Consider the following 22615-nt stretch of genomic DNA (forward strand, 5'->3'; position numbering starts at 1 on the left):
ATTCAAATATTTTTGTCACTTTTTAAAAAGTCATATATGTATATATATATTGCTCTCAAGTAACATTTGGCTCACTATCTAGCAAAGGGTGAGCTATTTAGGGGTTGAAAGGAAAATTAATAACGCTAAACTCTTTGCCTCGATTGCCACTGCCTCTTGCAATTTTGAGTATCTCAGTTGAGAAAAGTGTCTTAAATATTCACTCATCCCACTTTCAAAGGCACTGATAATGTTTAATTGTGTGTATAGTGTCTTGAAAAAATAAAAATAGCATAAGCACTGGATTACATTTCCACTGAAGGACTGAATGTAGAAATACAACCTTAAAGCAGGATGAACTGTTAATATTTGAAATAGTGTCAAACACTGTGGTTATGAAGATGCATGTTACAGCTCACAGACATTGACCACCATGGTGGAAATAAAAGATACAGCTTCTCCAAGTAGCTATTCTCACCCCTCTTCAAATCCACAGGGTTAATTGCCCTCTCTATCCTCAACTGAGCACTCAGGAAGGGGTCAGCTTCTTCCACAGTCACTGTCAGGGAAGGCTTACCACAGTTAACTTAGCCCACCTAAGACTTTTGGCTAGAAATTGTTCACTTAAACCTGAAAATTCCGAAATCAGTTTATGATACAAGAACAAAGACAAATAAATAGTACTAATAGCAAAATGAGTGTTACATATACAATTTATACCATTCAATTTTTCTCTAGTATTTCAATTGTTAATATCTTGATATTAGCTTGAAATTGGATTGCAGTGCAAATATTTTTTCTTACATCTACTGTTAAATGGAAGTAGATCATAATTTAAAGAGTTTATTATTAAGGCAACTAGTGAAAATTTTTGAGGTTTGTTTTTTTTTTTTAATCTTTTTACTAACCTGCCACCAATTTGGATCTTCCCGGTTTACAATCTGAAGAATTTCTCCTTTAGAAAATTTCAAACCTGCTTCTTTGCATGGGATGAGGTTGTCGTTATATGGATTATAATCAAAATGACACTTCACAAAAACCTGGAACGTGTAAAAATTTACAAAGCTTAAACATTATAAAATACATTCTTACTAATTTATCTGTCAAACTGAAGTAATGTCTTTACCTATAGCATAAAAAGTTTGACATGAAAAGTTTGACAAGTTGCATTTGGCAAGTACAATACAATCTATGCAAAAAACCGATATAGACCAGCTGAGAGAGCAGAAATAATCAGCAGTGCAAACCTTGGCTGAAGGAGCTTCATGATAAAAATAAAAAGCCAACTGTTCTATTTGGACAATGTATTACAAAAAACCTCATTTTTGCATTTCAGTATATACAACTCAATTAGTATTCTGACTTTAAACTACTTAAAAATATATATATATAAATCTCAGGATGTGAGCACTGTATTCAAAGCTTGTGGACTCTTAAGAATTATTTTTGCCATGAACTCAATGTTTTAAAACAAACAAGGTAAGTGACTGCTTAAGATTCAAATTTGAGGCAGAGGAAGAAACAGCAAGTTGCATCAGTAGACTGGAGACATCTCTGACTTTTTTTCTACCAGGTTGGGGAACAAAGGAAGCAGTGCACATGCCCCGAATACAGCACATTCCCTCAGCATCTACTCAATGTAAGCACAGTCTATTATAGTCGCAGGCATTAAGACCCACTACTTGAAGGAGTGTCTTACAAGATGTTGCTGATTTAGAGCAACAAATTACTTCTGCAGTGGAGAAATCGACAGCATCCAGCAACAACAAAAGGATAAGGAATAGCTACCATCCAAGCTCCTACTTAAGTCAGTGAGTTCAAGCTCATCTGTTGAATTCAATATGTTTCTGAATTCTGTGAAACAGATTACTTGGACACCGATCGTGTTATAAACACGTGGGGTTCACTGCTGTTCAGTGTGACTGTGGCTAGGCCATCAGAGGTCACTGGATGTCAAAGAAACATGTTTTATATGTAGTATACAAATGCTTATCAATCTTAGATACTAATTAGAATTCTTTAGGCAGGCATATTAGGTGTGGTATTAATCTACTGAATAAACCCATTTCCAAAATGTACTTAAAGGTGAATACAGGTATCTACATTTTAGCCTTCCTGCTAGCATTAAATACACCAAATAATCAAAATATGTCTTATCCAAAATCTTAAAATAATCTTATGCAATAAAGTACCAAGCAGAAGTTCTTTTGACAGAATTGTTAGAAATGTGCTACTGACCTGTTGAGGAATAACAGTGTCTCTGTAGCTAGGGAGAATCTTCAGAGTGACACTGCCACTAATATTTTTCAGCAGTTCCTGCAATTCTTTTGGATTGTTTCCAACCTCATGGCCATTCACCTCTTTAATAATGTCACCTACATGCAGAAGACCTTGTCGATCTATCATTCCACCATGAAGAATTCGTGCTATTACCAGATCATTGTTCTCAACTCTAAACGTAACACCCTGAAAGAGGTATGTGACACCTAGTTTACCATTGTTTGAATTTCAATTTACCATTATCTCAAGCAAAAATATACAGCTATGTGATATTCTATCTACCCCAATGAAAACAGACAGTAATAGTTACTATAGTGTAAGAGTTCCTAATACACAGATAACACCAGGTTTTCACATGACTGAACAATGACTCTACTGTTCTTGATTGCACGCAATCCTGTCATTTTGTATCAAGACCAAACAGATGTTGTGTTAGTCAGTTATGCTAGCAAGTCATTCATCCTATTCACTATCCCATAATTTCTTAAAGAGAACAGGATGGAGAACACCCAAATGCCTTCTTATTTCAACCTCTCAATACTGATCCTATCACCCACTAAATTACACAACATAATAATGGAAATAATTAAAAGGTAATGCAAGAAATCAGGCACATGTAAACATTTTCACTTGCACTTTAAATTAAAGACACACTCATCTTCAATTACTCACCAGTGGTTCTCCTGCTCTTTTGTGAATTCCAAGGATACGAATGGCATCTACTGGAACAATCTGGTTGTTCACTGAAGAATTATTGACTTCTGGGCTAGAAGGAGCGGAATCGTAACATTTTGAAGCCACAATGTCATGTGCTTCCAAGAGTGACTGCAAAGGAACAGAAAAAGTCATTTTTTAAATCATGAAATAACCATTTGCAAAAGGATTTAGTGCTGAATAACCACCCAATCTGCCCTTTTGGGACCAGATCATAAAGCTCTTACTTCACATAAGATGGAGCAAAAATTGACATGAAAATACTCACATGGACCAATAAGCCTACTGTCTTGGCAAATATGCTCTCTTTTGTAAATACAAATGCTTCTTCTTAAGGAATTATAGGAGAAATGTAATGAATTTGGGAGGAATATGAGATCTTGCAGGGAAGAAGATGGAAAAAGAAGTCCCTAAAATAGTCTTGCACTTAACGAGACAGTATCCAAGCAAACGGTTAAAGTAAACAAACAACTCACTACAAAAAGTGAAGATAAACTCATCATTAGATACTTGTGTTTAATGTAATAAAATTTTCCCCCACTGTAATTTGGATAATTGCAGGTACGCAAGGGTTTCTAGCAATCTGCAGAATGAGTGCTTTCTGCTTGCATAAAGCCAAGGCAGAATTCTAGCACCAAATCAATCTAAGTTGACAGAATTCGCTTTCTGGAAGACAAGCACTCAGATGTATAGTTAATGGTGTTTTCACAAGATCACATACATAAATACAAAGCAAAAGGAGGGGGTCCCAATAAGTATAATCATCTTTGGAAGACAATGCAGTTTAGACTTGATTTTCTCATAGAAGATACTTTAAGATTGAAAGAAAAGATTTGTAAGACAATATAAACAGGTAAAACAAAATGAAACTCGTGAAATTAGACAGTGGAGACTTTCTGTCTTAAAGAGGAAAAGGGACACCCTATAGCCACCATATACGGTAGTTCAAGATAAAGCATCCTATAGCACAGAAAGCCTCACTGACAGAAACAGAAAGAGGAAAAGAAACAAGTAGAGCAGATGCCTACTAGGCCTCAAACAACCTAGCTTTATTTCAAACAGTGACCTGATGAGATACGGTTTTAAGTCAGATCACTGGTGTCAAATAAGTAGCTAAAAAAGAGAAGACACCATAGGGACTACCACTGATAGTGACATGCACGTGCCAGCGGAAGACAGCAAACTACTAGAAAGCAGAGCAGGTGAACAGGCAACATTTAAGCAAATTTAACAATTTTGCTATGTAGCCTGCTCCATCCTTCTGTAAGCCACCTCTAACCTAAAAGTTGCGCAACTATACTAGTTTAGTGCTAAGCTCAACATGCAAGCCCTCAAAGTGTCACAAACCTGGAGAGTCATTTTAATCTGCCCATTACAGGATGACCTTGCTAATATTTCAACTTGAGGTTACAAGGAGGCGCTAATTCACCAATCCTGCCCCTGCCATCATTAAGACTGTAAAGACAGTTGCTTATTGTGGCTGCTCTGATACTGTGGAGATAAACCAAATCAAATTAAATAGGAAAAACAATCATTTATTTAAATCAAGCAGCTGTCAGATGGTAGCAATTGCTAATTCTTCATTATCCAAGACACATCCAATCCAGAAACCAGGAGAACAGATCTCTCTCTGCCAATGTTTGCAAGCAACATTTCTGGATCTTTCTATATTTCCAAAATGAAACCAGCTAGCATCAAGTACACATTTTAACACATTACCACTGACAAAACCAGGTAGATACACCAGTATAATACTTCCAGTTTTCTCTTTTGGTCATATGCTAGAACATATTGTTCCCAAACTTTCTGGCCACAAACCACTAGATTTCTCATGGAGCCTTACACATAACCACGCTTGTACAGCTCCCTGCCCTTAACAGTCATATAACTGATGGATTATAATCTGATCCACAGTCAAAAAAGACTACTAAGCTAACATTCTGTGTCAATGTTTTCAAATTAACATGCTCTGTAAGATTCTTCAGTTCTTAAATCTGATCCCATTTCACATTCTGATCCTATTTATTCACTCAGTTTTATGGATAAGCATTAATTCTTTCAAGTCATACTTAATCACCTCTCAATCACAAAATCTTTTTCCTGCTATTTACATGATGGCTGAGTCACAGAAGGACTATCAGGGACAGTACATTCCTACTCACAATTGTAAAATGGTTTCTTTAAGAAAAGCAGTTCATTGGTTTCCTCAAAACAAGCCATAGTTACTACCTTCCCATACCTAACTCTAAATTCTGGAACTCAAGAATCTATACCAATTTTACAAGACTGTTTCCAGTCAGCCAGGCAATGGCATACAGTCCTGAAGAACATTTAAACAAAGCCACCTGGCAACAGGGGCCATGTGTCTGTATCCACTGCCACACTACTCTCCAGCATTTTATGTCGCTCAGTTACTTTCTTATTTCAGTAATATGGTTGAGTGATCTGTGAAGTACAGTTGCATGAACTTCACTTGTTTCTTATGGTATTGGAAAAAGTGATATCCTATGCTCCTGCAACTCCAGAGCTCCCCTAGAATCCAACCTTTCCCATACTGTGCTAGAACACTTACCAAACCACTGCCAAAGTCTGCAAAACAACATGAACTGAATAATCAACAATGATAAAATGGGTTGGTTTCCTCCATACAGCTTATGTAAACAGGATCACCTAACTATCCAAGACTGGATAACTGCAGAAAGGTTCTCATGGCAAAAATGGTAATGTTGCCAGAATAAGGCATTCGCAAGAACTCTCTGCATATCACAAGAGATACTGCACAATGGACATACCATTCTGTGGCAGAAAACTTGCCCCTTTGGGCAAGATACTGTAATAAAGTAATCCATAAACTTAGAACATATTGACTTCTTTATAGTAGTTTTATGTGGCTGTACTTACTTCATAGAATAGCATCATATAGAACCTTTTTGGTTGGAAAAGACCTTTAAGATCATCAAGTCCAACCGTTAACTTAGCACTGCCAAGTCCACCACTAAACCATGTCCCCTAAGCCCCACATCTACCTGTCTTTTAAATACCTCCAGGGATGGTGACTCAACCATTTCCCTGGGAAGCCTGCTCCAGTGCCTGACAACACTTTCAAAGAAGAAATGTTTCCTAATATCCATTCTAAACCTCCCCCGGCACAGCTTCAGGCCATTTCCTCTTGTCCTATCGCTTGTTACTTGGGAGAAGAGACCAACACCCACCTGGCTACAACCTGCTTTCAGGTAGTTGTAGAGAGCGATAAGGTCTCCCCTCAGCCTCCTTTTCTCCAGGCTAAACAACCCCAGTTCCCTCAGCCGCTCCTCATAAGACTTGTGCTCTAGACCCTTCACCAGCTTCGTTGCCCTTCTTTGGACATGCTCCAGCACCTCAATGTCTTTCTGGTAGTGAGGGGCCCAAAACTGAACACAGTACTCGAGGTGCAGCCTCACCAGCGCTGAGAACAGGTGGACAATCACTTCCCTAGTCCTGCTGGCCACAATATTTCTGATAGAAGCCAGGGTGCTATTGGCCTTCTTGGCCACCTGGGCACACTGCTGGCTCATATTCAGCCAGCTATCAAACAATACCCCAGGTTAAAAAAAACAGTAATTCAAAATTCAGTAAACATTTAACATTCAGGGCTCTCCGCAGTGCTGAAGTCAAGTTCAAGTTCAAAACTTGTTTTTCCTAAAAAAATTCTCAGCACGATCTATACAAGTTATGCAGCATTGCCTGCCCTATATAATAACTATTTCCCCAACTGTAATCCAATAGAACAATTAAACTACAAATTGGAGGGGGGTGTGGGGAGGGCTCGGGGAATACACAAGAGCAGAACAACTCTATGGTCTTGAATTCAGGACTCCTTTCCAAACACTTCAGGCCTTAAAATATCTCCGTTCCTCTCTTATGCAGTAAATATGTATTAGTCTTCTCTGATAACACTGTTTAAATATTAGAACTTACTAAATGGACTACAGGCCCCTAAAGTGAAACGGCATTTTTAAAGGCTGCTCTGGGAAAGTGAGGAAATCATCTAAAATCTTAGAGAAATCGGGGGGGCTGGTAAGGAGGCATGAATATGTGGGAAAAATAATCCTACAAATTAAGATCTGTCTAGGAGGCAACTTAAGATCACTTTTCTAAATGAAACATTTTAAAGATACGATTAGCCATTATAAAGCTAAGTATCAGAAGAAAATATTGGCTGCTTCTCAGATTAAGTATTTTATTGCCAGCAGAACCTACTATTTAGGATGAATGGTTTGCATAATTCTCGGAAAAGTGAAAGTAACTGAACAAGTTCTTCCATAAGCAGCAGAAGTGATTCTTCTGCATATTTAACCACTCCAATGGTGCAAACTTTCAACTCCTCCCTCTTCCCTCAAGGCAGCCTCTCTTATCACTCCTGTCTTCTGCTCTCCAGGTACTGTCTGGCAAGACTTGCTAGAGCCTTTTCTATGCAGTGAGTGTGCCAGCTGGCTCTTCAATACCTAGTAGCCTGATGGCCAGCCATCAATACTGTGAAACCCATGAGAACTTAGTATCTTCCACACTTTGACCTCTGGAAAGTTTAGGTAAAACTAGTGGAAGGGAAGAAAAAGAAAGGAATGAAAGGACAAAAGAGAAAAGGGAGATAATCAAACATAACAGTATAACCATACATGCACCTGTACTCCAGAGACCAGTCCCTCCCCAATGTATCTTCTGTAAAAATGTGTAAAAGAAATTAAGTAATTTAGTATTTTCAGCGCTAAATGATACATTCAAATAAGTTATTGCACTGATGACTTGTATACCACATTTGATACTTGTATGCCGAGGTAGGTTACAAGATGACACTGTGATAAACTGGCACCATTCATTTGTAAAATACAGAATCAGCCTCTAAAACAGTTACACAATAGTGTCCATGAAACTTTAAAAGAGTCAAAGTGGTTTGTTTACACATTTACCAAAATGGAGAAAGGATGCAAATTACATTTTCTAAAATTGCAAATGACACTGTATTTTTCCTTTCTTCCTTATAGGTGCCTTCTTGCAGATTTTGGAATATGCCTCCTTGCACCAAATGAGGCAGAAAGGATAGCACTTATTTCTTTAGTATTTAGTTAATTTCTGTTTCCTTTTCAGAGAGACATATAGCCTCCCCAAGCCTTAGAAAGAATATTGTATCCACATTTTGGTCTGCAAATTTTCCTAGAAGCTCTTCTAGAATGATCTAAACTACAACATCAATTAAATAAAAACACTTAATCAAAATAATACTACTTTGGCCTTGGTTGTCTTTGTTGTCTACCTCCAGATGGGTAATGGAAGCACAACATTAAGGGCTGAAAAGTACAGCCTAATTTTAGGCTTCCAAACTGAATTACATCAGATCTACTTTTAAAGAGTAAGTAGCTAGCTGGTTTGTCCCTGTTTGCAGCAGCCAAAACTGTTCATTGTTTCTGCAAATAAGACTGAAGGCCTCACAACAGGCACTTAGAAAAGAAAAAAAATTGCAAGTTAAAGCTACTTCAGACTTTTTTTTTTTTTTTAAATGAACTCTAGTTCTGACAGAGTGAAGAATAGGTTAGTTCTTCAGGGCAGCATTTAACTATCTTAACCATCAAATAGTCTTTTCTCTTCCCTTCGTACCTAATTCTTTCTGTACCATTCAGGTTTTGCAGCAAATGAAGCAGGGAGCTCTAGAAATAGCTTATTTCTCTTCCATACCCATGACTCACACAACAGTATAGTGAAAGAAGCAGTACGCAGTCTTGTTCATAGCATGCAATAATCATGACATGACTTTTTAAACTGGGTTCCTAGGAAGAATCAACAAACTGCAAACCAGTAAGTCTGATGTTGATACTAAACAAATTAGAAAAAGTTTCCATAAAAAACAGAATGATTGGACAAAATAGATCATGGGAAAGCATCAACACACTTTAATAAAGGGAAATCACGCTTCTCAAATCTAGTTAAGTTCCATGAAAACGTCACCAAGCATGGTGGCGAGGCAGTTACAGTTGATAATATAGATCAATTTCCAAAAGGCATCAACTTTGATAGAATCTTTTATCAAAGCCTTTTAAAAGGCAAAAGAAAAAAAAAAAGGCTATTGTAGGATAAGCAGTAAGGCTTTCAAATGGATGAAAATATTGGTTAAAAGACAGAGAAATTTGGGCCAGGAATATACTATTAGTTTTCACAGTTCATGTCACCAGAGGATTTCCCACAGACATCTGGGCTCAATTCTACATCTGCCAATACACTAACATGTCAGATAAGTGATCTAGGAAATGGCGGTGAGAGGTGAAATGACAGGGTTGCTGACGCTGCTAAACTATTCAAGGAGTAAAGCAACTGATTGTAACCTGCAGGAGCAACTCATGGACAACAGAGTGAGAACAAGGCAAAGAAATTCAACACAAGACTGCACGGAAAAATACAATCCTAATTTAACACATTAACTGACAGACTCAGAAGTGGTATCTCAGAGGTGTCAACAGTACAAAATCAAACCAACCAAAAAAAAAATCCACTCCTATATTTACCAAGCCTACAGGTACCTCTTTACCAAGAGGGTGGTCAAACACTGGAACAGGCTTCTTAGAGAGGTGGTTGATGTCCCAAGCCTGTCCATGTTTAACAGGCATTTGGACAATGCCCTTAATAACCTGCTTTAACACTCAGTCAGCCTTGACGTGGTCATGCAGTTGGACTAGATGATTGTTGTAGGTCCCTTCCAAATGAACTATTCTATTCTATTCATCAGGTGTTAGAAAGGCAAACCAAATACTAAGAATTTTTAAGCAAGGAGTAGGAGATGCAATGGAAATTATCACACCTCTTCATAAATCCATGCTGCTGTGAATGACTCCGGGAAGCTCTATACAGCTTTGCTTCCCATCTTTTTATTTGAGACAGATAGACATACATATACAATGAGGTCTCTCAGATCACGAGTAACATGGAAAAGCTGATTAAGAAAAACTGTTCACTCTCTTCCTACACAAGAGCAAAGGGATATTAAGTGAATTTGACAGGAGACAGTCTCAAAACCAAACCAGCATAGTCTCCACTCTGCTGGGGGATGATGTGAATGCCGGATTTTTACATGGGTTCAAAAAAACAACCGAACAAGCTGACGGAAGAGAACACCACCACAGGTGGATGATACTACTTCTCACACAGAAGCCTGAGCAACCAATCACCAAATCCTTACAAAACATTTTTGGATGGTATCACTGTTGGCTCATCCTAGCCTTACAGTCTTCCCTAGATGCCCGCTGCTGGGGACAGGGAAGGAAAACAGAAGAGATATTTGTTAAATGGACCTTTAACATACAATTAGGAAGTACTAACAGAAGATTAGAACAAAACTGTAAAGTTAATGTAGTGTATATGCAATTTCAAGTCTGCTCTTTATAAATCAAATAACAAAAAATGTACAAGAAATAGTGTAAATATTGGCATTTTTGTTCACCAGCTACTTTGGAACTTTTAGATTAAATGTATAAGTTGCTTAAGCCTGAACTAATGGAGTAACTGACACCAGCATCATGTTGTGTCTCTCTCTAAATATGACCACTGAACAATAATGAACACTGAATTTTCCTTAGCATTGGCTATTCACCCTAATTAAAATTCTTATTTGATCTCAGTCTCCTACAGGTAATTTCTAGTCTCCACCACAAAGATTCTTTGCCCAGTTGGTCTCTGGTCTTTGCCATCTCTCTTCAGAGATCATCACTACAGTGCCTTTCAGAGGCAGTTCTTCACTTAAGTCCTTTTCATCTTCTGATTCATCCTCTTCCACTTGTCAGCTTTAGTTTCTCTATCTAACACAATGGAACTTTGTCAGGTCTGCCACTGCGCCAGTTGACCCCCAATTCCTATCTTTTTGCACTGTAACTACCAATTCCTCCAAACTCATGCTCTCCTTTTCTACTAATTTCTGCTAAGGGATCAAAGACTGATTTGAAGGTTTATTCACCAGTAAGTCTCCAAATCACAGTCTTTGATCCCTTAGTTATAATGTCCTTCTGGACAAATAAGAGCACAAGGGAGGCCAACGTACTGCTCTTCAGAAAAAGCAGAGGAACTGTCAACACTCAGAATAGCTAGTAACTCAAAAGCTGAGCTCTTAAAGTGTTCCTTCTTCCAAGAGGCCACAGCTTGCAGCATTTCCAGTGTTTATGTTAAACAGGAATGCACCTCACTGCTATGTTTGTATAATGCATAACTGAAAATTTAGGAAAAAACCATGTTTAAACTCATATATCCAAAAAATGTCTGATTCTATACCTGTCTGACAAAATAAGTACATTTATACCGTGGCAAAAGGTTTGCTTATGTTCTTCTATAGGGTACCTATAGCTTTGTACTAAAGTCAGCTGAAACCTGCCTAGAAAGTCCAGAATCTACCAAGCCTTAATCTTCAAGGGTCAGTACAGAAGCTGGTAATAGAATGGCAGCTGTGGAAAGACATCTGCTTTTTACAAGCATATATCAAACCTTCATTTATGTTAATTAGAGCAACAGTGAGAGGGATGCAGAGTCTCAAGCTGCAGTGGACCACAGAAGAATCACATTCCTTCACTCTGCAAACTGTACATCTTACATATGACTATGAATGCCAACAGCTGACCTGAAGTGCAGAATGGTCAGTATCAGGAACTGAGACCACCTGGAAATGCTAAGGATGAAGTCCTCAGGGAATTGTTATGGAAAACTCCAGTCATATACGAAGTAGATATTTGTCCAAGATTTATAACGGAAACTCAAGTGGATTTTAATACAATGATTGAAGATATTCTTGAGGTGATAGCAAAGAATAAAATTGTGCTTCTTCTTTACCCCACATGGCTTCTGCTTTACCTTTCATTTGGAGTAAAATGCTACATATTAAAGTTTGCCACAGTTCAGGTTTTATTTTATTATTATTCCTAGATCCATATGTGGACACTGATACAGTAAGTTGGCAATATACAGTAAAAAAGTGGCACCTGAAAATGAGGCTCCTTGAGTATTCCAACCAGTTCTGCAATATTTTCATCTTTATTTATTAAGGGACTGATGTCTTCAAGAATTTCATTCACCAGCTCCAGGTTGTTGTCACTGACAGCCTCAAGTTTAGAATCTTCCAGTCGCTCATGAGCCTGTAAGATTAAATATGAGACTATACTGTAAATAAGTTTCAAGTAGTTCCAATTTATAAACCTTCTAATTAATTTCTTTGTGCAACCTTTAGCAGGAAAGCCTGAAAAATTACATATAGCATAATCTGTATATTTTGTGTTTGTAACTGCTGAAGGATTTTGCATGCTTAACTACGTGACCCAACAAACTTAATAAGCAGCATCTCTCAAGAGATGCTTGTATGTCCTTATTTCCTATAACCTCTATGCTATATACACCAAAGAGTCTTCTCTGAACAGTAGAGTGCCTCAGATCTTTTCTGCTTCAGCACCCACTACAAGTACCTCTTCTAGAAGAAGGACAAAAAAGGAACTATGGGATCTGCTCAGAAAAAAAATAAAGTCTGCAACAGAAGCATTTACCTTCAAAACCAGCAAATTCTGAAGGAAAGTCTGCATAACTAAAGGAAATTCCAAATAAAAGCCTGTGGCAAAGGCAGCTAACAGTATCCTGGACTGCACTAAGAAGAGCCTTGCCAGAAGGTCAAGGTCTAACTTAGCACTGGTGAAGCCACACCTGGAATACTGTGTAGAGTTCTGGACATACCGGAAAAAGTTCAGCGACTGGAGCACCTCACATTTGAGGAAAGACTGAGAAGGCTGAGACTGTTTAGCCTGGAGAAGAGAAGGCTTGGGGGGGATCTCATCAATGTGTATAAATACCTGAAGGGAGGGTGCAAAGAGGAGCCAGGCTCTTTTCAGCAGTGCCCAGTGACAGGCCCAGAGGCAGTGGGCACAAACTGAAACACAGGAGGCTCTGTCTAAACATAAGGAAACACTTCCCTATTGTGAAGCTGACTGAGCACTGGCACAGTTTGCCCAGAGAGGTTGTGGAGTCTCCCTCCTTGGAGATACTCAAAAGCTGTCTAGACATGGCCCTGGGCAACCATCTCCAGATGGCCCTGCTTGAGCCAGGGGTTGGACCAGATGCCCTCCAGAGGTACCTTCCAACCTCAACCACTCTGTGATAACTTTTCATCTCTTTCTAGAGCTATTGCTGCAGACATAATCCTTTCCTAAACACTGCAGATACTTAAATTCATTGAAAGGTAGCAGCTTTGAGTTGCAAGAGAAACATCTCATAAATCCAAATGCTTCACTCATTTATTACAGGCAGTGCTGTACCATGAAATTAGGGACTAAGAGGAGGCCAAAGCTAACTAAGATTCTCAACACAATTAAGAGTTATTTACAACACTGTAGCAACAAGAAGTTCAAAAAAGAACAATCACTTTGGCATGTAAAAACACAACAAATAACAGAGATATTTGGGAGTCATCTATATATACTTCCCATATATATGATTTGAAGGTATGCACAACACATCTACTTTCTTATTAGTGCTTCAAAACAGATGTTAAAATAAAATTTTGCTAAAACCAGAAAGCTTTGTTTCCTGAAATCATCTGAGTATTAAATTCTACCTCATATCTATAAAATGGAATTTCTGCAGGGCTGATGATCAAACAGTGAGAAGGCTAACTTAACACAGAGAAAGGCATTTCAAACATTCCCCAACACCAACACGCGCAAACCAAATGACCATGATTACAAAGCCATAGGAAGCTTGGCTCCTACACACATTCTCCTTAATAAGGGAATGCTATTTTGTATATAATATGTGCAGTAAACAATATTCTTCTTTTAAAGTTTACTTCTGTTACAGCAAGTAAAAACATAGATCTATTGACTTTTAAACATACTCCAACTGCAAAACCTTTATATGATTAGAGAATATCTGTTACCTTCTTTCTCACTCATTTTCTTTAAAATACTAACACTAACACAGAGTATACTCTAAATACAAATATCCTCACCTTTCACTCCAAAATCAAGGTCATGTATATCCTGGGAAAGAAAGTTTACCAGTCAACAACTTCTGACCCTGTAATATGTTGGGGAGTAGCAGGATAGGGAGTGGTGCAAATAATTTAAAAAAAAAAAAAAAAAAAGAAAGAAAAAAGGAATAGCTAATGTTGATACTGCAATTATTTTTTGTTCAGTTCATCATTTCAGAAATAGTGATAATGAATTGAGTCTTGTGATTCACTTGGTATTTATTATACTTGCCAAATGTTGAAATAGTAAGGCTTTTGCCTCCAACAGTCTGACATGCTAAATACAAGACTCAATGTGTATAGATTACTCCTAAGATGTCTCCTTGATCTGGGTTAGGCATTCATCTGGTATGCTGTAGGCTATGCTACAACACTAAAGGCAATACTGTGAATGCAAAAAAGAAGATAAAATTTTGAGGTTCAAAAGAATAGTTAACAATCCAGAAGAAGAGAATTTTGATAAGACAGTTCAGTACAAAAATGAGTAAAATTCATGCATGTTCCAAATTCAACAACTGCTTTCAAAAAAGCATAGCAATTATAAAGGCTAGTTAGGATTGAGCATTAATGTCAGTAAATGACAGGAAAATGCATTTTATGTGATTACAGTTACTTCCCCTTTCCCCTACCACCCACTGAAGAATGGAAAGGTACAGTAAAAGAACTCTATCTGAAAAAAGATCTGCAATTTCTACCTTGATGTCTTTATTCTTGACAGAAAAATTGTGAAATGAACTTAACGCAATTTTAAAAGATTAGCCAAATCTTGCATTGCAAAATATTATAAGCTACCTACTATGCTTATTGCTTGCCTTCATTTATTTAAGGACTGAAAAGAAAAAATACGCTTGTATGGCTCATAGCACATTTCCCTAAGTTTCTTCTTGTCCTTTTTGGGATACTTTTCATAATGATCGGTCTTAAGAACAGACTAATAAAAGAAAATGAAAAAGCTTTTACGTTTCTGGCCTGGTCTGAAATGAATCTGCTTAAATAATCTGATCATCTCGGGCTACTGAGAATTGCCTGTTCTGTTAAAACTAGCTCTTCTATCAGAAAAACAAGTTTTATATATTTTTAGAGACAAATAGATATATATGAACTACATATACTTCATGAAGGGGTTGTCATTTTGATCTTGTCCTTATTTAGCTCTGCTGGTTAGGACTGAGTTTTTGGGTTTAACTCCAAAATAATTATAAAAGAAAATATGAGTGAGGTCATGCCATATGAGTACAATTAAAACCTTTCAGCATTCTAGATAAAGCAAGTTTATAGTTAAGAGTCTGTTTCCATTACAAGCACTTTACATCTGCTAGTCATTAAATTCCACATAATTGTAATTGGCCATTAAAGCACAAATTCTTGATAAGAAAAAATGCTTTGCAATGAACATTTTCTTCATGATAAGTATTAAATTAAAGATGACGTATGCAGCAGATACTGAAGCTGGAAACAACTCTAAGAAAATGCTTTTACTTACTCTAGTAAATTTAGTACACAAATCTTTCCCTCTGCAGTCATCTCACTAGAGATGAGACACATGTATTATTTCTAAGTTTATTACTATGCAATATCTTCCACTTACAACCAATTTTTTGAACAGCTAAACAGAAGTAAATTCTTATATGAATTCTTACGAGAAGTTTTGTGTTCCAGATTTTTATACTGAGCAAAATCCCCACACAACAATCCTTTAGCTTTACAGCTTTTTCATGCCTGCCCAGAGGGCATTGCTTTCAAATGTCTATTCATATTAAAGAGACAGCTACAACTGGTTTTTCCTCATGAAAGGAGCTTATTTTTATGACGTAAGATTAAGAAAGAATATGTGCTGTGCAATATTGACTGCATCTCCTACTACATTTTAATTACAGAGTCCCAAGATTCTTTGAAAATATCACCTTACATATTTATAAATATGTACCATCTATAGATAAAAGATTTTCATAATACAAGACCAAAACTAAGGATAACCCATGTCTCAGAGAGCCGACAATCAAAGGTCCCAATTACTCTGAGATCCAGGAAAGGGCATGGAGAGACTATGTCACTGGGCTGATCAGAAAGTTGTTTTGAGCCACAGATAAAAAGAAAACTTGTTTACACCATGGGGGGAAAGAAGGTTATTGCTCTCACTTTTAATCTTTGGCAAAACTGCTAAAAGTCAGAAGGCATATGGGTTTTGCACACAACAGTGGTCATGAAACTATATTAAAACCAGCTTCTTCTAATTTCAAGTATTTTGACATTCTCTTCGTAAATAATTTTACCATATTATTTCTGGAGTCTCTGAATTTTACTTCTTCCTCTAGATTCTTCCATATAACAATAAATCGGCATGCACAGAAATTACATTATACCAAATCTTCACCTTCAAGAACTCCGTCAAGTCTTTCAGTAAGATGTACCATACATAAAAGCCATTGTTAATACCTCGATCCATACTCAGTGTTCATACAATAATTTAAGAGTTAAAATATTCCTAGAGTCCTCTCAGAGCAGCGAGTTTAAATACCTTAGCAAGTGATCTTACAATAGGGTTTTCCATAATTCCTTTAAGAAAAATCAGGTCTATTTCTTCAGCGCCTGTTGACGTCGGCAGATCAGTAAGGTTATCCAGGACCTGCTGCATGGCTGCTGACAAAACAAAAACAAAAAGTAAGTACTGACCAAAACAGGCTTGCATAAATAGCAAAAGCTCTGGGAAACACCACAATATTAACTTTAGAGATGTTAAACAGCCAACTACATCTACTGAGAGCAAGTGGACAGAAGAGAAAAATAGACTTTGTTGTTGTTTGAAAGGTGGAAATAAAGGATCTATCCAAATCCTTATCATCACAATCATACGAAATCCACGCCCAGCACATTCCTTTCAAGATTCACTACTACTTAAAGCTTGAAAAAACCAAACAAGTATAAACTACATATAAGGTATGCATAATCTTCCAAATACAATAAAAGTAACTCATTCATGACTCTTCTCATTTAATCTCTCTTTCAGAGGAAGTTTTCAGCCCTCATACGTACACCAATGAACTACAAGTTTTACAGTTCTTGTATAGCCAGACATCACAGTTCCAAACCAATTTTTTTTAACCACAAATTTGCTTCCAAGGCAGCTCTTACCTTGGGCACATTTGCCTATGTCCCCAGCAGTCCTTTACAACCACTCCTGACTTTACAACCAGTTTCTGACTTACTGCACTCCAGCCCTTAGTGGAGAGGGTAACACCAACCTGGCACCACAACACACTGCAATAGGAAGTATATCCTACAATGTGAAACATATTGTGCCTGCCCAGTACTCTCAGTGGAGATTTTCCTAGCTACCTACAGACTCACAGAGAGAACTGCAGCAACTTGGGTGACAGCGAACAAGAGTGCCCAAGAAAAAGTCTGAAAATCCCACCATCCCAGCTCTCCTGTCCTGTGAAGTCATGAAGTGAGTGAGGAGAATTTATTTTATTACTGTGTGCTTCAACACTCCTATTTAAGATAAAGCTGAACAAAACAGATCTTTTATGTCATCCAACAGGTTCAGTATGTTCACACATTACAGAGAACTTGGCACATGGGCACCACACATTTGGGCGCACGCGCAGCAGCGCTTAGCAGGGATTGTATCAGCTAGCCCCAAGCTTACAGAGATTAATGTGTGCCAGTTTAGACTAAGCACAAAAGGGGGCACCACTGGAGACAGTTATGATGTCCCTTGCAAGGTAAATGGTCATTCTTTTCCTGTTTTCCAACACATGACTAAATATTCTTATTTTCTAGTATTATCTTATAGTGAATAACTGTGTTGGTTTTGCGTGGCAAGGTTTTGGTAGCGGGGGGCGGGGTACAGGGGTGGCTTCTGTGAGAAGCTGCTAGAAGCTTCCCCTGTGTCTGATAGAGCCAATGCCAGCCAGCTCCAAGACAGACCCGCCGCTGGCCAAGGCCAAGCCAATCAGCGCCTCTGTGATAACATATTTAAGAAAGAGAAAAAAACCAGTTAGAGAGAGCTTTTGCAGCCAGAGAGAGGAGTGAGAAGATGTAAGAACATCTGCAGACACCAAGGTCAGTGCAGAAGGAGGGGAAGGAGGTGCTCCAGGCGCCGGAGCAAGATTCCCCTGCAGCCCGTGGTGAAGACCATGGTGAGGCAGGCTGTCCCCCTGCAGCCCATGGAGGGAGGATGAGGGGGTGTAGAGATTCCACCTGCAGCCCGTGGAGGACCCCACATTGGAGCAGGTGGAGACACCTGAAGGAGGCTGTGACCCCGTGGGAAGCCCGCACTGGAGCAAGCTCCTGGCAGGACCTGTGGATCCGTGGAGAGAGGAGCCCACGCCAGAGCAGGTTTGCTGGCAGGACTTGTGACCCTGTGGGGGACCCACGCTGGAGCAGTTTGCTCCTGAAGGTCTGCACCCCGTGGGAGAGACCCACGTTGGAGCAGTTCATGAAGGACTGTAGCCCGTGGGAAGGACTCACGTTGGAGAAGGTCGTGAAGAACTGTCTCCCGTGAGAGGGACCCCACGCTGGAACAGGGGAACGATGAGAGGAGTCCTCCCCCTGAGGATGAAGAAGCGGCAGAAACACCGCATGATGAACTGACCGTAACCCCCACTCCCCGTCCCTCTGTGCCACTGAGGGGGGCGGAGGTTGAAGCCAGGAGTGAAGTTGAGCCCGGGAAGATGGGAGGGGTGGGAGGAGGTGTTTTAAGATTTGGTTTTATTTCTCATTCCTCTACTCTGTTTTGCTTAGTAATAAATTAGATGAATTCCCTCTCTAAGTTCGGTCTGTTTTGCTCGTGACGATAATTAGAGAATGATCTCTCCCTGTCCTTATCTCAACCCACAAGCTTTTCGTTGTACTTTTTCTCCCCTGTCTAGAGAAGGAGGGGAGTGATAGAGCGGCTCTGGTGGGCACCTGACCCTCAGCCAGGGTCAACCCACCATAATAACTTATACTGTTCTTTTTAACTGTATTCTTTTAAACTCCTGCAGAGTTATATATGTATACTCAGACACACACACAGATATACTGAAAAAATCTTCTGTTGAGATCCCCAATAAACCAAAAAGCATTAAAACAACCACTGTGTACTCCAATGCTCCACATGTTGCATAGCAGCATATAGCAAGAGAATTAGAAAGCCTATATGCCCCTTCTCCCACACAGGAATTTACCCTTAACTTTCCTCATTGCTTTATAATAAAAGCTATTATGAAACACTGCACATAACAGAACAAACAGCATTTCTCAACACCTACTTTCTAATTTCAATTCTTCCTAGAAAATTCCATCCCAAGAAAAAAATTTCTGGCCATTCTTTCTGTCAAGTAGAATTGACTTTTCCAACAATCAAATCGTCTTGTATGTCAGAAGACTGCATTTTTAAAAAATATGTTTTAACCATACTTCTCGTTTTCAAAAAGTGAATCTTCTTGTGAAACCATGAGTAGGAGGGAAAACGACACTTTATGCTTTCAGATTTTGAAGCAATATTATTTCTACTTTTTTTAATAGACAAAGTGCTGTTAGCAACCACATATTACGTAAAGTCAACAAATTGATCTGTAAATAGTCCACATCTTCCACAGGCTAGGTATGTCCTGTATCTTTACTAGTTCAGCTGCAGATGCAACTGCCTTGTTTCACATTTTCTCAATTCCCAGTTATAGATTCATGACTCTTAATCATAGAATCGTTTTGGTTGGAAAAGACCTTTAAGATCACCAAGTCCAACCGTTAACCTAGCACTGCCAAGTCCAACCACTAAACCATGTCCCTAAGCGCCACATCTATGCATCAGTTATGCAAGCTACAGTATTTGCACAAGTAGATAGATCTTTCTAGCCAATTTACATAGTGTACTGGGTGCTGCATAAATACTGCAGGGGTTGTAATAATAAGCTTTATTTACATTTTAAATGGTTATGTAAATCATTTTTAAGGGACTTCAATTTAGCGCTTTTGTTCTTATAAATAATCTAAGTAAAAACATAAAGCTTCCTTCAGGTTAAAGCATGCATCTCAAATACCAGTTGCAATTCCAGCACTTGATGCTGACAGAGGCGTGCATAATAAAGACATTCCTTATATATCTCCATGTTAATAAGCTGTTTTCTACATAACCCTTTCAGAATTCTGCTTAACTTAGAATGATCAAATTAAAAAAATAAAACCCCTACATAAAAACTTTATCATGAAGGAGAAACTGCTAAGAGCAACATTTAGCTTCACAAGAATGACTTTCAAGCTTTGTGCAGCTAGACAGGATATTTTCAAATTAGTATTTTATTTAATAAAGGTTTCACAGATTCTAGCATCAAAACTACTTAAGTATATTTTAGCATTCTTGGAAAGTAGCAAACACCTTCATTAACATGCAGAGTTGATAAAAAACTTCACAAAGGCAGACTTGTATCCCATGTGATCAAAACCAAAACCAGCTGTTTTCAGAAGTGTCTTCCTATTGCTGTGCATCAGATGGTTGCCTTTTCTCATGGCACAACCATCATGGCAAGAGTCTTCTTAGCTATAGTGTTGCCTCAATATTAGAAAGAAAATCAAAAAGGCAGGCATACGTAAGCTGGGATAAGGCACCTTTACTCACCCTGGATTGTTCACATTTGAACACAATGTGGGTCTCTACATTGCTTCAGTGTAGCTAGTTCCCCATCCTAAGGGGAAGATCTTTCTAAGCAGCTGAATAAAAAAATACAACTGTTAAGTACTCCTTTATTTTAACCAGCTACAAGGTTAAGTAAAAGATTTTTAGCACAAGAGAAAGCTTTAAGAAGCTTCAACAAAGTCTTTGCACTTGTGGTAACTAGAAACTAGAGCAATGTTTATATGCTTGCCTCTGTTTATACGCTTCACAATGTTCCACTGCTTTACACTCACCTGGCAAAAAAATTCAGAACATGACCAAATGTTATTTTTCAAAAAGTCATCAGGAGCATTTTCCAACAGGAATTATATCAGCTGGATTATTTAAAAATAATAGAAAACAATACATGGGTACTTCTTGTGACAGACTAGACCGAGCACTTTAGTGTCAGTGGTTTACATTTATTATGCAAGTCATGAGCCACCTTCAAACGTAGTTCCCATTTAATGTGAAATGCTAACATTTGCTCACACGTGCAAATACCTTTGAAAGTCTAAGCAACATACTGACCCACACATGCCTTAGATATTCATACGTGTACTTTCAAACAATTTGATTTATCCAACGACAATTTAAGGGGAGGAAGAAGGGGAAGACACTTTGATAAATGTATTATAGACCCTGTTTTTATGTATCTATTCAACAGGCTTTTGTTTATTCATTTCTAGTGAAAAAAAATAATCTTATTAAAATACAAACAGCAGGAGATATGTGGTTTCCAGGCTTAATTACAATGATCTTTCAGAATAATGTAGATACACATGGAATTTCAAGTAGCAGTCTTTAAAACAATTTCACTTTTTCTTTCCTGTGGCAAAGCCACCTTAGCTCTTTTAGAAAAATATTTTATCTTTGAGCAGCAGGAATGAAAGCTGAAGATGTAAGTACTCATCATAGGAAAGTTTTACTTAAAAGATCCTATCGAGCAAGAAATAGATGGAACTAAGGAGTTTGGAGACTACCAAACCTAAATACCCTATCAAAAATTGCCTTTTGAGCCTCCCATCTCTTCTCTGGCAAATCTGCCGTTGAAATGTTGATAGAGGTTACTCGCTGGGGTAAAGGGGGAAGACTTGTAGAACGTGCATTTAAGTCAGGCATACAAGAACTAAGGACTACAGTGAACAAACACACCACCTGGTAAGCAGTCAAACTGCATAAACCAGGTTGTCAGGAGTGGTCCTTATTGTTGAATACTTTGGTGTACAATAAAAAGTAAATGTATGCTTTTTCTTCAGTGGAAAATTAATTTGGTCTCTCTTGTCTCATCTTTTAGAGGAAACAGGTTAATAACATCCTAACTTTGAGAATTCTACTATGTACCTCCTTCTCTCTCTGAAGATAAGCCTTTTCCATATTCAAGGACCTACCTGGGTAAAATTTTAAATTCTCATCACAACACAAAAAGATTTGCTTTCATGAGGACAGCATGAGATAACCATTGTAGCCAACCATGCCTAACAAAACCATATAGGAACACACACATTACAAGAAACACATATTGACAACAGCATCCAGACAGAACAGGAGGAAATGAGCAGCAGAAACGGTCTCAGTTGAGGCAAGGTTTTGAAATAAAGGGATTCTTAGGAAAAAGTGCCTACAGAACTGAGTTTGAGCTGGAACTCCTAATAGAAAATGAGATTACAAAGGGACACCCTCCACCCCAGCCACTGGCTTTGGTGACAGGGAACATACACACACAGAGAATTAATTTCAACAATCAATCTTCAAAGAACATCTTCATAACCATAGAAAGCTTAAAGCCTCAAGCAAGACTCAGCAGGAGCATACTGGTCTGCTGTGTACATGCATTGAACAATTTAATCCTACTACGCAGATGATCCCATACTCAGGAGAAACTAGTTTGTCATTTGATCACTGTATCAAAAAGGGAAAGGGGGGAGGGGGGGAGTATTTCTGTGGCAAATACCATGCATCCTGAGGCATAAGAATACAGAAATTCT

General features: G+C 38.3%; 1 protein-coding gene across 2 annotated transcripts in view; it reads right to left on the reverse strand.

The window, feature by feature from the left end:
• Positions 1-22615, reverse strand: part of PALS2 (protein associated with LIN7 2, MAGUK p55 family member) — a 59048-nt gene that overhangs the window by 8319 nt on the left and 28114 nt on the right. Inside the window, exons 2-6 of one of the 2 annotated variants that reach the window (XM_075745994.1) lie at positions 16509-16630; positions 11961-12113; positions 2932-3084; positions 2218-2445; positions 888-1019 (exon numbers count right to left, since the gene is read on the reverse strand). In XM_075745994.1, the coding sequence (XP_075602109.1) occupies positions 888-1019; positions 2218-2445; positions 2932-3084; positions 11961-12113; positions 16509-16625 (783 nt within the window). In that variant the 5' untranslated portion in view covers positions 16626-16630. The remainder of the gene's footprint in view (positions 1-887; positions 1020-2217; positions 2446-2931; positions 3085-11960; positions 12114-16508; positions 16631-22615) is intronic. The other variant, XM_075745993.1, reaches the window with a different exon arrangement.

The sequence above is a fragment of the Balearica regulorum genome, chromosome 2, assembly GCF_011004875.1.
Source record: "Balearica regulorum gibbericeps isolate bBalReg1 chromosome 2, bBalReg1.pri, whole genome shotgun sequence".
Taxonomy (NCBI): Eukaryota; Metazoa; Chordata; class Aves; order Gruiformes; family Gruidae; genus Balearica; species Balearica regulorum.